Genomic DNA, 16073 nt, shown 5'->3' on the forward strand with positions numbered 1-16073 from the left:
CACTTTCTTTTCTAGTCTGTTTATTTCTATAGTATAACCGATACTCCTCATACTCCTTTACCTCTCTCAAGTATTTCATCCATTCAATCTCTTCTCCCATTTCTCTCTGTACCTGTTCTATCTTTATCCTTTCTGCCTGTATTTCCTTCCATATCGCCGCTTTTTCCTTCTCGTATTGTTTTTTTTCCTCCTCATTATCCCAAACCTGTACTTCTCTCTGCATGTTTACTGTTCCTGTCAGCAGGGGGCACTGCTTAGGGGTTCCTTCCCCATTATAGGGAGGGGGTTTTTCTGTTTCTTTCGCATCCGGGTACGGAGCTGAAGCCAGCTTCTCACCGTACCCTTCTCTCTCTCTAACAGGCTGTTTCTCCAGCACCTTAGTGTTTTCCTCGCTTGTAATCAATATTCTACCTGTCCTCCTCAGCCTTTCCCCCTCCGTTCTGAAGAGTTTTAGCACTTCCACTTCTCGTTCACTTTTTTGCCCTCTTTTCTTAGATTTATCTTTTGGTTTGTAATTTTTAATTACCGTAGATTCCGGACTACAGAGCGCACCTGATTAAAAGCCGCTGGCTCTAATTTTAGAAAGAAAATCAATTTTTCACTTGTACAGGCCGCACCGGATTTTCGGCCGCAGGTGTCCCACGTTGTAATATGAGATATTTACACAGAAAGATATTACACGTGAGGATTTTTTAACTTTTAATTAAATCCATATGGTAACATAAACAAATACATATTGCAAATGCTTTTTTTCGAACCGTGCCTGTAACGCGGCTACTTTTAAATATACGTTGCGTATACTTTTTTACTGAACAACATTCCAATATCTCCTAACGACTGGTAAAAAATATATATACTGCAGCCTACCAGGAAAAGTTATTGATCGCCTTTAACTTAAAAGCAGCGTTTTCGCTCCGCCGCTCGCGTAATGTGCTCCCCCCCGCCGTCCCGTTTATCGCAAACTGGCATTTTTCCCACAAGACGCGGTGAAACCGGGTGTGACGTCATAGCATCCCGCGATGTAGTACAGAAAACAAATATAGTTAAAACTCTTCTAACTTTAACTAGAAAATGAATTACTAAGCGAAAATATTATAAACTAAATAACTGCCATAAAGGCAGCACAATGCTGTTCTTCGAGTGTTTTCCATGTTGATGAGGGTGAGTACAAATGACTGATTTACAATAATTTAATTGTGAAAGTGCGCTTGATTTATCGTACAATTTCATTGGACCTCTGTGAACTACTCATCAATTTTATTGGTCTACTGTTACGAGGCAAAATGTTTTTGGCGGCATGAAAAAAATCATGTATTAGCCGCACCGTATTAAAGGCTGCAGAGTTCAAAGCTGTTCAAAATGTGGGAAAAAAGTAGCGGCTTAAAATCCGGAATCTACGGTAGTCCCTCCATATCTTCGCACAAACTTTCATCAAACGTTCCTTCTCTTGGCCACTTTGTGACCAGGTTTTTGGTTCTTTTTTCCCATTTTTCTGAGGTTTTTGTGATCTCATTTTGAATTAACGGGAATTTTTTGCTCAGAATCTCTACTGCTGTTCCTTTACCTGTCATGTTATTCTCTCTTTTTAAGGTATTTCAGAGATTCACAGTTTGTTTACTGGATAATATTATTTACTCTAATTCTACACCTAGTTCTAGTCTAACACCACATGGACTTTTTCTTAACTAAACTTACTCTAATTCTACGCCTAGTCTAACACCTCTCCCGTTCAGACCCTTATCTCTTAAGGCGGTATCCACGAGGATTTTCTACTCTAATTCTATTCTAACACCTCGCCCGTTCAGACCCTTATCTCTTAAGGCAGTATCCACGAGGATTTAATACTCTAATTCTATTCTATTTTCCTTTCCCTGCCTGTTCAGCCCTTCATTTCATACGAAGCGGTACCCACAGGGATTTACCAACACCATGTGGACTTTTTCTTAACGTCTTATTAACTTATTTGTACTTGCCCTCACTGCAGTGTTCTTGAGCAATCCTCTGAGCCTCCTCTGCCAATTCTGCCAGATTCTTTGGACCGGAGAGACCCTTCGGCAGTGGTTCCACACTTCTGAGACTCCAAGACCTCCCCAAAGCCAACAGAATTCTTAGTCCAAATTGTCGCAAAAAGTGCTTTCCTTTTGTTTGTGTGCACCCTTAATTCTGTTAGCCTTGTGGGGGTCCCTAGAGGACTGGGAAGCGTCCCCAATCTGCCGTTTCCCTTCCGCGGGTCTCTATCCGGTCCTGCCGCGGTCGTCAATTTTGTTGTGGTTTTTCGTGCCTCACAAATGACCAAGAGACGCAGAAGATTCTTCAAGAAGGGTTAAACTTTAATTTGCAAATCAAAGCTGAGACAGTCATTGAGCTAGTCGCTGATTGCCTACCGATCCCCGGACACAGCATTTTTTATAGCAATCTCCTGGTCCAGTTGTATTGGCATATGTAATCGATCTATAGTTGCGTATTACACGTACCTCACGTACATCTTGTCCCTATTGTTTCTATCAATTGACTTAATCATGTTCTAATCTACATCTCTTTAACACACCATTGTCTTCTACGTTCTTAAGATTTCATTCTCTAGCAAATAGCAAGTTTACATTCTTAATACTTCGTGACTTAATTATGTTCTAATCTACGTCTCTTAGCTACCTGTCATTAACACACCATTGTCTTCAGCAAATAACTGACTTCATAGTTTTGGTTACACACAAAATTTGTACTTTTATAAAAAAACTACTTTTATACTCCATTACTTTTTCCTTGTTAGTTTTTAGCTTTAGTCTTATCGCTGGTTCCTGGAAAAATCTGCTCCTCTTGTCTGCCTCCTTTGACCACAGAAGGTTCTTTGCTCTCTGTGATCCCTCTGTAGAATCAGGATCAACGTCTGCTGTGTGTTACGAACAGTCTCCTTAAACATCTGCTACTATTTTCCCACATTGTGATCACTTCTTCAGGGATCCTTCACCACAAGATCTCTCTGTAATCCCACCTCATTACACAGATTACATCTGAGATGTCTTGTTCCTGGGAAGATCCTGCTGTAAGAAACTGTCTCTGACCACTCCATGAATTCCTCTTCCACTGTACGAGTTTGATTAGCTTAATCAACACACAGACTGAAGCAAACATGCACAAAACTCAGCAAAGAGTCGACATTTCGGTCTGAGAACCTTCATCAGGATTAGAAAGAAAGGGACAAAAGCCAGAATAAGGTGCTGGGGAGGGGGAGGAGGACAAGTGAGTGGGGGAGGGGGGTGGTTTGTGGAGGGATGATGATGTGAGGAGCTGGCTGACAGGCAGAAAAGGCAAAGAGAGGAAGAGAAAGGAGTCCATTAGGACAGAACGTTAGACGATGGGATGACACAAAGGAGGTGGAGAACTAGAGAGAGTTGATGGGCAGGTCATGAGGGTGTGTGAGGAGAAGTCAAGGGGTTAAATGGCACCAGAATTGGGGGAAAAGTCAGAAAAAAGGAGCAGTTTGGGAGGTGTAGTGATTTCAAGAACTTGGAGAAATCAATGTTCATTCCATCGAGATTGGAGGCGGCACAGTTAGTGTATGAGGTGTTGCTCATCTAACCCGTAGTTGGCCTCATTGTAGCAGGAGAGGAGGCCATGGACAGACATGTTAGTGATGGCCCTCTGCTGGGTCAGGGTCGACCATGGATATTGTACTCTCACTGTGAAAGTCAATATGCAAGCCAGGGTAGTACGATACATAAAGCAAGCTGTTGCCCATGCAGGGGCTCCTGCTCTCCACGCAGCTGATGAATCCAGATCAACGGCACAGACCGATGGGGTCAGGCCCCAACGGTGTCGCAGGATTGCCAGTCTTCATTGAACATCGGACTGACAGGGAATCCAGCTCTGGATTGTTCCTCGGGGTTTACTCCCGAAGCCTTCCCCATGAATGGGTCGAGCCACGAGCCAGTAGAGGTTTCAGATCAGAATTTTCCTTCCACTAGATGAGCTGCCAATCTTGGGTGAAAGCCCCATCTGCCCATAGCAGTTAGTTATATGATGCCAGTAAACCCATTTGCTACTGTCCACTGTCACTAGTTCTTTGGGCTTAGTAGCTAAGCCATATATAAAAGCCTGGAGCTGGATTTGGTTAACAGAGGCAATTTGAGGCACACACCATTGGCAGCATTTAATGGGAAGTGGGAGCTTGTCCCATTACCACCCCATCACCAGTTAAGACAGCTGTAAGACGGTATGTGAATGGGAAACTCAATTGGAATGAGCTGCCACCAGTAGATCGTGGTTGTTGCAGCTCTCAGAGCAAAGTTACTCGATGCAGCAGTACTCCAATCTGCTTCTGATTAAATCCCTCATGACAAACATATTTCCATTCTCATCTCTCTTTGATAGTTCCCCTTTTGTGCTTTATCCCATCGGGAGGAACACCCGAGGATCTTGAGACCGCTCCTCCCCGTGTCTTCTTTCCCTCCCCTTTCACCATCACTGTCCCTACACGTAAAGTGCCTATGAAAAGTATTCATGCCCCTTGGAAGTTTTCATGTTTTATTGTTTTATGATATTGTATCACAGTGGATTAAATTTGGCTTTTTTTAATTGATCAACAGAAAAAGACTCTTGTGTCAAAGTGAAAACAGATCTCTACAAAGTGCTCTAAATTAATTACAGATAGTAGTTTGGTTTACAGATTGGTTTTAGGAGTTAGATTATCAGTTAAATGGAGATCACCGTGTGCAGTCAAGCTGTTTCAGTTGATAGTAGTAATAATACACAATACACAGGTAGTCAGTATCCTGGCAAACACTACACCATGAAGACAAAAGAACACTACAAGCAGCTCTGCAAAAAAGCTTCTTGAAGAGCACAGGTCAGGAGATGGTTACAAGAAGATTTCCAAGTCACTGAATATCCTTGGTGTACAATTTAGTCAATCATCCAGAAATGGAAAGAACATGTCACTGTTATTAATCTTGTTAAGAACCCCGTAACTGGGTGACTTACCAGCAAAGATAGAGACGTCCGTTGAAGTCTGATGATACTATTTTTAACAGTATTTATTAGTAAAAATACACAAAAATAATATCAATGCAAATATACAGATAATATACGTCATCAATACTAAACCTAAAAGTGCGGGTATAATAATAATCAATAAGAAATAAGCTCTATCATTGTTGAGGGGATAATGTATTGTCCGATGGAAATATAAAGTTCACTGCAGTTCACACAAGCTACCGTCTTTTGGTTGTCGCTGTGTTGCACTTGTTGGAGAGAGAGAGCGAGAGAGAGAAAGAGAATGGGAACATTTACCGCTACGGGTTTTGCCAAACTTCCTTTATGATTTCGATCCGTCAGGTGTCTCGTTGTCGTGGCCGTTCAATTGTGACCTCTCCTTTAGCTAAACCATTCTCCTATGGTGAGCCCGCCACCCCGGCAAGGGAGGACGCACACGAGCCCCCACCGGCTTTCACTGTAAAACGCTGTCTCGGGATTTCTAGCGTTTCTCCTGGTGCGTCTAAAGGGGTGTTCCCCAGACCCCTCTTTTATCCTTACTCACGGGGTCTCAGATGAATCAGATTGGGATGATGCAATCCCTCAACCAGACCACTCTGGTTGTCCCCTGAGGGGTTTCAATGAATAGTACAGTACTCAATACACAATTCCTTCTCCAAGAGACAATGGCAGTAATCAGTGGTTCCGTTCCGCTTATGTCAGGAGACATTCCACCTGGTTGTGTATTCTGCATCTCTTCCTCTCATTTCCTGACATGCTGTGTATCTCTCTCATCCCCTGGGTCTCAGGCCCGAAATAATAGCGATCTTGCGATTCTCAAGGTGGGGGGGGGGCGGGCATTGGCGATTCTGGAACCTTCTGCCCATCAGATTTGCTCCACATTCGTAACAATCTATTTTCTAAATGGTGAGAAGATACAAAAATTACGGTGCAAAGGGATTTTTGAGTCACTGTGCTGGATTCTCTAAAGGTTAATTTGCAGGTCGAGCCTGTAGTGAGGAAGGCAAATATGATGTTAGCATTCATTTCAAGAGGACTAGAATATAAAAGCAAGAATGCAATGTTGAGACTTTATCAAGTACTGGTGAGGTCTCACTTGGAGTATTGGGAGCGGTTATGGGCCCTTTATCTTCAGAAGGATGAGCTGAAACTGGATGGGTTTCAAACGAGATTCTCAAAAATGATTCCAGGATTAAACAGCATCATATGAAGAGTGTTTGATAGCTCTGGGCCTTTATTCCCTGGAGGTTAGAATAATGAGGGATGATGAATTGAAACCTATCGAATGGTGAGCGGCCTTGATAAAGTTGATATGGAGAGGATGGGAGTGTCTAAGACCAGAGGACACGGGCGCAAATAGAGGGGCATCCTTTTAGAATGGAGATGAGGATGAATTTCTTCAGAGAGTGGTGAATTTGTGGAATTCATTGCCACAGGTGGCAGCTGTGGAGGCCAAGACTTTAGGTATTTAAGGTGGAGGTTGATTGGTTCTTGATTGGTCAGTGCATGAAGGGATACAGGGAGAAGGCAGGAGATTGGGGCTGAGAGGAAAGATGTATCAGCCAAGATGAAAAGACAGAGCAGACTTGATGGGCCAAATGGCCTAATTCTACTCCTGTATCTTATAACCTGTATCACCACCACCAAACCCTCGATCAATTTTGTCAAGCATGATTTGCCCACTCAAAACCATGCTGATTGTCCCTAAGCAAGCCATGCCTTTCCAAGTGTGCATGAATCCTGTACCTCAATATCGACTCGGATCTGATGGTCTTTAAACAACTCCCACATGTCAGGCCTGGACTTGTCTAACAGTGGCTGCTCCCAATCAATGCCCCTTGGCTTCTGTCTTACTGCATTCTAACTTGCCCTCCTGTGATTTAGTACCTTCATACAAGATCTAATTTTATTCTTACTCATAGGTAAGAGAAATATAAGATCCCCAAATATTCACTGACTCTCAGCTGTCAGCTGGCCTGGTTCATTTCTGAAAAACTAATTCCCGTCTGTTCTGAACTCTGATTGAGCTCTACATAATGTTTCAAACACTCCTCAGATTCACTGAACCAGTCTGGAATATCTTAGCAATAAGCAAGTTGCAGTCAATTCTATGGAAGATAAAGTCCCCCACTTGTTACTGGGGAGGGGCAATTCAATAATCCCGTCAGTGTAACTGAAGTTTGCCTTTGTAAATGAACCCTCCAGTTTGCTGTGACATTCCCAGTTGTGTAATCTTTGCACTTTTTAACCCCCTCACATGTAAAACAATCAAACCCAGGAATGTTGAGCTGCCAGCCCTGTCCATCTGACACATATTCCTAATGTTTAAATAAACTCATTTCAGCCCATCAGTTCCACCATTGGCCTGACATTGGCTCTCGTTCTTTGCAGACTGTCTTGTCATACATGCATTCTCCCACTCGCTACTCCAGTGCAAATTCCGCCAAGTGACACCATCAAACCTCCTGGTGAGGATATTGGTTCCCCTCCGGTCCAGATGGAAATGGTCTTGTTTGTCCCGGTCTCCCACCTGACTGGAAGGGAGCCCATTGATCCATGAATCTGAAGCCCTCACTCCTGCATCAGTTCCTCAGCAACATATTAAACTGCACGAAATATCAATTTCTCACCACACAACCACATGGTTTAGGTCATAATTCTGTAATTTTAATCCTGGAAGTCCTGCTGTTTTAACCTTTCAAAATCAATTTGTAGGACCTCATACCTGCTCGTTTAAACCTTTCAGTGTAGCACCAAGAAGCTTCCAGTAAACATATTGACTCCCCTCCTCACTGGACCTGTCTGACCTTCATTTCGAGAGGCAAATGATCCTTGTAGCAGAAGCCCCACCCACCTCGCACCAGCTCCTCAGCCACCCCTTTACCTGGGCTTTAGAAGGCGCCAGAAGCGCGGTCTATATATCCTTATATCAGCCTATGTATCCTGTTCCTTTATGTGACCGGACTTTCATTTCCCTCGCGACCCAGAGGAACAATTGTTCTGATGAATTAACCCTCTCATCACTGGAATTGACTGCACCCTCGCCCACCAACTGCTGTGTGTGAGGGCGCTCGCACTGGTCATGGGGTCGGGGAGGTCCTCGGGGATTTGCGGAATGGAAAAGCACTTCCTATAATTTAAAGCAGGAGAATCGGCAAATTTCTAGAAATCCTCCTGTCTGTACGTGGTGTGTGAGGGAGTTTATTTCGCTGGAGCGCTTTGTGTCGGATAGACCGTTGGAAATTGGCGGGTGTGGTAAAGTGAAGGCGGAGCTGGACGATGAGAGGCCGCTCTCGGCTCTGTCCGTCACTCTGACTCTGTCTCCTCCCCTCCCCGCCTCTGTCTCTCTGCGCGTTTCTCGGGCAGGTCGGGGCGTTGTGTATAAAAGGAGACAGCAGCAGTCGGTTTGTCACTGAGCAGCGTCCTGAGTGAAGCAGCATCATGTCTGGCAGAGGGAAAGGAGGCAAAGGACTGGGCAAAGGCGGAGCCAAGCGGCACCGTAAAGTGCTCCGTGATAACATCCAGGGCATCACCAAACCGGCCATCCGCCGTCTGGCTCGCCGTGGCGGCGTCAAGCGGATCTCGGGTCTGATCTACGAGGAGACCCGCGGGGTGCTGAAGGTTTTCCTGGAGAATGTGATCCGGGATGCGGTCACCTACACTGAACACGCCAAGCGCAAGACGGTCACTGCCATGGATGTGGTGTACGCTCTGAAACGCCAGGGCCGCACTCTCTATGGCTTCGGCGGCTGAAAAACTCCCACTTCCTCCCGAGAACACAAAGGCTCTTCTAAGAGCCACCCACCGCCTCACAAACGGAGCCGTGTCCACAACCCTTTAATTATTTTTATCGATATATTTTGCTGAGTAACTTTTGAAGCAGATTAATCCTTTATGCTTGAAATATGTTTGCGATTCTGCCTTTTCTGTCGGTGATTTTGGCAGAAGCTCTGAATGCATTAAGATCGATCATCATCCCCTCGTTCGTCTCGGATAGAAATCAGTTCCCTCATTCAGAGAAACGATTCTGTAATCATCCATTTAAATCTTAACTGAGGCAATTATATATTAAATGAAACTGAAATTGTAGAATCCGTGATGCAATTAATGGTAAATAATATAAAAAAGTAATCAAGCACCGTTGCTGGGTGCTCTGAAATTGGCGGGCGATTTGAAATTAATCCTGCGCCAATCACACTGTATTCTGATTGCATGAAGTCCGACCGCCAGTAAATTCCTAGAAATCCTTCACTGTGTACGTGGTGTGTGAGGGAGTTTCTTTCCCCTCTCTGGAGCTCTGTGTTTCGGATAAACCGTTGGAAATTGCCGGGTGTAGTAAAGTGAAGACGGAGCTGGAAGATGTGAGGCCGGTCTCGGCCCTGTCTGTCACTCTGACTCTGTCCCCTCCCCTCCCCGCCTCTGTCTCTCTGCGCGTTTCTCGGGCAGGAGTAGTGGCAGAGGATTGGAGGATGGGTTATGTTATCCAGTCACGTAGGAAAGGATCGAAGGAAAACCAAACACAAGACATTGTTCAGATTCTGGAGGGTCTCGGCCTGAAACGTCGGCTGTTTACTGTTTCTCACAGATGCTGCCTGGCCTGCTGAGTTCCTCCAGCACTGTGCGTGTATCGCTGCAAGGAAAAGCCTGCGAGCTGAGTCAGGTCTGCTGCTGCAGTTCATTCATTAAAGACTCGGCTGACAATGTCAATGCCCGGCTCAGCAAATATGCAGATATCAGTAAAGTGTGAAAAAATGTAACCAGCAATACAACAGGACGGTGATCAATGAGGTCACTGATTTGAGGAATGACAGATAAATGTGAGATAGAAACATAGAAAATAGGTGCAGGAGTAGTCCATTCGGCCCTTCGAGTCTGCAAACAAGAACAAGAGATGTTCCATTGTCATTGACGAACCAGGGCAGAACTGCCGTGGGGAATGGTCGGTCCCTGGGAGTGCTGTAAAACAGAGAGATATCGGGGTGCAGATATCGAATTCCTTCAAAGTGTAAACACAGGTAGGCAGGATGGTGAAGAAGGTGTTTTCCACACTTGCATTCATCGGGAGAGTATTGGACACTGTACCGTAACGTCACATTACAGCTCTACCAGCCTTGGGGAAACTACTCTTGGAGCACGGCGTACAGTTATAGTTGCCCTGTGATGAGAGGGTGACATTAAACTGGAGAGGGTGCAAAAGGGATTTAACAGGAGGCCGGATAGGCTGGAACATTTCCATCAGAGTGTATGTGACATTAGAGAAGCTGATAAAATAATGGTAGACATTGATACGGACAATAGTGAATCTGTTATCTCCAGGGTCATGGAGTTGGAAGCTAGAGACTACAGGTATAAAGTGCGAGAGGAAAGATTTAACTGGGACCCTGAGGAGCAGGTTTTGTTCACAGAATGTGCTGTTTACATGGAACAAACTACCTCCAGTGATGGTATAGGGGGGCACAGTTGCCAAATCTCTTGGACTGCGGAGAGGGAAGTTTCACAGGGACATGGGCCAAATTCAGGTAACTGACAATGGTTTTGTTTGGCCGCTTGGTCAGCATAGATGTGTTGGGCTGAAGGGCCTGTTTCTGTGCTACATAATTCAGTAACTAGGTCTGTTGCTGTGGCAGAGCGGGAGGGACAGGGTCAGTAGTGAGAAGGTTTGGGGGATGTATACAGGAGAGTAAATGGTTGAGGATGGGGCAGATGGAACATAATGTGGTGAAATGTGAGATCACCCATTCCCAGGAACAAACTGTAAGAGTTATTTCCACATGGAGATGGTCAGAGAGACCTGGGCATACTTGTAATCAAATCACTTGAGTTAACATGCAGATACAACCAGTAATGAGAGAGGCAAACAGTATTTTGTCCTGTGATCCAGGAGGAGTGGAGAAGAGGGGTACAGATGTCTCACTGGGATTCTATAGGGCCCTGGTGAGAGCACACCTTGAATATAGTGTCCGGGTTTGGTCACACTTCCTCAGGAAGGATATCCCTGCAATAGAGGGAGTTCAGTGACTGTTCCCCACACTGACTGGGCTGGTTCCAGGGATGGAGGATTGGTTATGTGAGAGGAGAGTGAGTGGGCTGGGTCTGTATTCCCTGCAGTTAATGAGAAAACAAGGAAATCTGTTAGATTCTTTCAGGATGTGACAGACAGCAGGCAAGGAGGATCTTTCCCCTGAATGAGATCTCCATAACTGAGGAAAATACCCTCAGAATGAGGCGTAAATCACAAACACCAGAGAATCTGCTGATGCTGGAAATTCAAGCAAAACATACAAAATGCTGAAGGAACTCAGCAGGACAGGCAGCCTTTATGGAAAAGAGTAAACAGTCGACAATTCGGCCCGAGACCCTTCCAGCAGATCTCTCTCTGGTGAAGGTTCTCAGCCCGAAGCATCGACTCGTTACTCTTTCCCATAGATGCTGCCCGGCCTGCAGACTTCCTCCAGTATTTTGTGTCTGTTGATCAGAGTGAGGTGACAAGCATTCAGGATGGAAATCAGATCATATTCCTTTAATCTGAGAACAAAGAACTTCTGTATTCTTTATATAAGGAATCTGGAGCGTCAGGTGCTGGGTTGAGTCAAAGCTGAGATCAACAGTCTCTGGGAAAATTTTAGTATCTAAGTGAGTCCATAAGACCATCAGATTTAGGAGCAGAATTCAGCCATTTGGCCCATCGAGCCTGCTCTGCCATTTCATCATCACTGATCAATTTTTCCTCAGCCCCAATCTCTGCCTATATCCAGTGATTTGGCCTCTACAGCTGCCTGTGGACACAAATTCCACCGATTCACCACTCTCTGGCTGAAGAAATTCCTCCTCAACTCCACTCTAAAAGGATGCCCCTCTATTTTGAAACCGTGTGGTCTGGTTACAGACACTCCTACCACAGGAAAAGTCCTCTCCACATCCACTCACTCAAGCCCTTTCACTATTTGATAGGTTTCAATTCAGTAACCCTTCTTTCTTCGAATTTCCAGTGAATAGAGGCCTAGTGACATGAAACGCTCTTCATTAGTCAAGCCATTTAATCCTGGGTAAAATTCCCCATTTGTGACGTAATGTCAGTACAATAAATTCTGGATTTCAGAGATTTTTGCGTTTTGGAATCATGGATCAATCTGCCCAACATTAATCACTAGTTTGTACTGCAGTAAACACTGTTAATTTAACCCATGCAATCCTAGGCACACAGAGGCAAAATAAAGACAGGTGTAAATTTAGAGTAGGGAAGTTGAACTGTACTTGGAAGTAAAGCCTGATTACTACGCCACAGAACATTCTATTCCCCAAATGGTCAAAATAAAGCCAAGTAACAAGGTCGAAAATACCCACAACTTGCAGAATTACACGCCTCTCTTTTTTTTGCTCCCTGGGATAAACACGGCGAGCCTGGGTGGGTGGCCTGGGCGAGATTCTCTCATACATCCACCAGGCCTACCCTCAAACCTAATCCAGAGGTCCAAGGGGGCACACAACCCCACAAACCCGATGACGAGTGTCAGGAGGAGGAAGATCCAATAAAGGCAAGTGTTGGGCCTGGTGAATGAAGGCATGGGCCGGATCAAAGTGGCAGCGTTGCGTGCCACTGAATCTAGAGTGACGAGATGAAGAAGCACAAGAGGGGCGATTCTCCCACTGATAGTCCTCTGTCTATTTGAATATTTTGGTATAATTCTTATTTAATTCCAGTGTTTATGTCAATGTTGTGTCTGATGCAATGTGTCTGTGATACTGCTACAAATCCGTTGTTCCTCTCACCTGTGAGTAAATAAACTCGATTTGAACTTTACATTGAAATGTCCAAATCTCTCCTTCGCTCTCCTGCTGCCGTGTGTCATGAACTGAACCTCTTAGTGTTTATTTTCACAATATTTCATTTGATTTTATTTTCATTCTGCTTTTGATATTTGCGTTTCCCTTTTCAGTTTCAGGCCGCACCCCCGCCTGTCTCTGCCCTTCTGTACTTCCTCCCGCATTAAACGACAGCGGCAACCACCACACATTGGCGCCACTTCCCATCCCCCAGCGTTCTGATTGGTGATTCATTTCTCCAAACAGCCAATGGAAATGCTCAGCATTCCCATCCTCATTAACATACCACTTTGGGCGCTGCCTATTTAACCCGCGCTCCAAACAGCTTCTGCATTATTGTGTTTGAAACCGACGAGGAAATGCCTGATCCACCGAAACCCGCTCCCAAGAAGGGCGCCAAGAAAACTCTGGCCAAACCGGCGAGCAAGTCTGGCAAGAAGCGCAAGAGGTCGAGGAAGGAGAGTTACGCCATCTACATCTACAAAGTGATGAAGCAGGTTCACCCCGACACCGGCATCTCTTCCAAGGCCATGAGTATCATGAACTCGTTCGTGAGCGATATTTTCGAGCGCATCGCAGGTGAAGCTTCCCGCCTGGCCCATTACAACAAGCGGTCCACCATCAGCTCCCGGGAGATCCAGACCGCCGTGCGCCTGCTGCTGCCCGGGGAGCTGGCCAAGCACGCCGTGTCCGAAGGGACAAAGGCGGTGACCAAGTACACCAGCTCCAAGTAAAGCTCCCCAGTGAGATGATCGAAAACACAACGGCTCTTTTAAGAGCCACTCACAATTTCAATGAAAGAGTTGTACTAGCACTAGGTAATAAATTACACATACTTTATGTCTGGTGACTTTTACAACAGCTAAATCACGGTTTTAGTAAGCTCCCACTGAACTGACAAGGAATTGTTACCCCCCCCCCAATCAGTCCGTCCCACTCGGTATCCATGCCAAGCGGAGGATTGCTGCCGTTGTTTTATTTGTGGCTTCAGGAGTTTATTGGTTCCAGTTGGGTAACTCCTGAATCTCATTTCAACTCGAGCCTGAAAGACATCATGGCTCTTTCATATGGAGAAGCGTCGACACTGCTTCTTATAGATGTTGCCTGGCCTGCTGTGTTCCACCAGCATTTTGTGTGTCTTGTTTGAATTTCCAGCATCTGCAGATTTCCTTCTGATGGCTCTTTCATATAATAACTTTATAAAATTGCAGACTATACTCTGGTCAAAGTTTGAGAAGAGTTGTTTTCCATAACCTGATAACGTTCACACAGAGACCGACCGCGGGCAGAAGCTGAGGGTCAGTTTTATTCGGTTCCGTTACGGGTTGAAATAAATTAGAGAATTGAGTTCCCAGACACTCCAATATCAACTACACTTAAATCAAATGTGCCCGGTTTCAGTAACAGAGGGAAATGCGAAGACCCAATCTTAAAACAGAACTGCAATTATTTAACTTGAAAATACATTTGAACAATAGATTTATTTTTTGGCGGACTTTTTTTCCAGATTTCAGTGCACTTTGGGGAGGAGACGGTTATTTTCCGCGCTTCTACCTTTACGGACTGCTGATTGGTGATTAAGGCAGTTCTTCGATTGGAGCATTTCTCTTCACCAATGAGAATAAGCAGGATCAGACCAATCACAAATATCAGTTTGCATTCTCAAAGAGGGTATAAAAAGGGCGAGTTGGGGCTGTTTGAACATTCCTTCATTCTCGTTGGAGTAATATCGTGACGGTGGAAATGTCTGGACGTGGAAAAGGCGGCGCTGGCAAAGCTCGGTCCAAGGCCAAATCTCGCTCGTCTCGGGCTGGACTGCAGTTCCCGGTCGGCCGGGTTCACAGACTCCTAAGAAAGGGCAACTATGCTGAGCGGGTGGGTGCCGGAGCCCCGGTCTATCTGGCTGCTGTGCTCGAGTATCTGACGGCCGAAATCCTCGAATTGGCCGGCAACGCGGCCCGGGACAATAAGAAGACCCGCATCATCCCCCGGCACCTGCAGCTGGCCGTCCGCAACGACGAGGAGCTGAACAAGCTGCTGGGAGGGGTAACTATCGCTCAGGGCGGTGTGTTACCCAATATCCAGGCTGTCCTGTTGCCCAAGAAAACCGGCGCTGCCAGTAAGTGAAGCGACGTAAGCTGAATCTATTTACCCAAAGGCTCTTTTCAGAGCCGCTCACAATGTCTGTGGAAGGGCTGAGCGGCGGGTGTTTTCCGTCTGTTTGATATCCTGCATCTGTCAGTGCCTCGACATGTTTCTTCCGGCAGATAAACCAATATAAATCTGCAGGGAAACCGGTTCGTTTCAGTACCGGCTCGTTTTCCCCTCTCAGCCGACCGAATGTAGCTCTCTCCCCTTGCAGAGAGTCAGCGGGTTCACTAGGCGCAGAGTCGTGAAATGAACTTCCGGAGTCAGCCCCGAGAGGGAGAATTTAATCTCCGACCACTGAACGACTCCGCTCTTCATCACCCAGAACCGCGTTGTCTGGGTTCCACATTGCGGGTTGACCCCGGACCGTTCCGGTGTGCAGAAGGCGGGAACATCGCCTGTTCGTTGCTTCATGAGCGATTCCCATCGCCTGACAGAAAAATAACATTTGCTTTTTACATTTCAGAATCAAGTTTATTATCACCGGCATGTGACGTGAAATTTGTTAACTTAGCAGCAGCAGTTCAATGCAATACATAATCTAGCACAGAGAGAGAAAAATAATAATAAATAAAATAACACATAATGAAAAAACAAGTAAATTAGTTACGTATACTGAATACACTATTTTAAAAATGTGCAAAGTCAGAGAAACTGTATATTGGAAAAGTGAGGTATTATCCAAAGCTTCAATGTCCATTTAGGAATCGGATGGCAGAGGGGAAGAAGCTGTTCCTGAATGGCTGAGTGTGTGTCTTCAGGCTTCTGTATCTCCTGCCTGACGATAACAGTGAGAAAAGGGCATGCCCTGATGTTGGAGGTCTTTAATAATGGACGCTGCCTTTATGAGCACCGCTCCCTAAAGATGTCCTGGGTACTATCAACAGCTTCTTTCGGTGCTGTGCCGTAGCCCCTCCACACCAGACAGATGCAGCCTGTCAGAATGCTCTCCGCGGTACAGCTACACAGGTCTCTGACTGTCTACAAAGGTACGTTTACCCTGTGGAACCGACCGTATTTACTGAAAAAAAAAACCTCGTCCATCCAGGCCTCTGAATATAAATGAACATTTTGCGAAAGAGACCCTAATGACTGTCTTCATGCCAAAG

General features: G+C 45.5%; 3 protein-coding genes across 3 annotated transcripts; all 3 read left to right on the top strand.

Annotated features, from left to right (window-relative positions):
* Positions 1 to 8433: 8433 nt before the first annotated feature.
* LOC140717492 (histone H4) lies at positions 8434 to 9116 on the top strand. The gene has a single exon (XM_073031070.1). The coding sequence runs from the start codon at positions 8434 to 8436 to the stop codon at positions 8743 to 8745; it is 312 nt and encodes a 103-aa protein (XP_072887171.1). The 3' UTR covers positions 8746 to 9116.
* A 2683-nt stretch (positions 9117 to 11799) lies between these two features.
* Positions 11800 to 14943, top strand: LOC140717770 (histone H2AX-like). The gene is made up of 2 exons (XM_073031489.1): positions 11800 to 11818; positions 14555 to 14943. Exon 2 carries the CDS (start codon positions 14560 to 14562, stop codon positions 14941 to 14943), a length of 384 nt encoding a protein of 127 aa, XP_072887590.1. The 5' UTR covers positions 11800 to 11818; positions 14555 to 14559.
* LOC140717762 (histone H2B-like) lies at positions 13155 to 13595 on the top strand. Its single transcript, XM_073031478.1, has one exon. The coding sequence runs from the start codon at positions 13176 to 13178 to the stop codon at positions 13548 to 13550; it is 375 nt and encodes a 124-aa protein (XP_072887579.1). The 5' UTR covers positions 13155 to 13175; the 3' UTR covers positions 13551 to 13595.
* Positions 14944 to 16073: the final 1130 nt, after the last annotated feature.

Source organism: Hemitrygon akajei, chromosome 28 (genome assembly GCF_048418815.1).
Source record: "Hemitrygon akajei chromosome 28, sHemAka1.3, whole genome shotgun sequence".
Classification (NCBI taxonomy): domain Eukaryota; kingdom Metazoa; phylum Chordata; class Chondrichthyes; order Myliobatiformes; family Dasyatidae; genus Hemitrygon; species Hemitrygon akajei.

Coding starts and splice junctions, on each gene's coding strand:
- LOC140717492 (XM_073031070.1), top strand. CDS start 8,434: ATGTCTGGCAGAGGGAAAGGAGGCAAAGGACTGGGCAAAGGCGGAGCC.
- LOC140717762 (XM_073031478.1), top strand. CDS start 13,176: ATGCCTGATCCACCGAAACCCGCTCCCAAGAAGGGCGCCAAGAAAACT.
- LOC140717770 (XM_073031489.1), top strand. CDS start 14,560: ATGTCTGGACGTGGAAAAGGCGGCGCTGGCAAAGCTCGGTCCAAGGCC.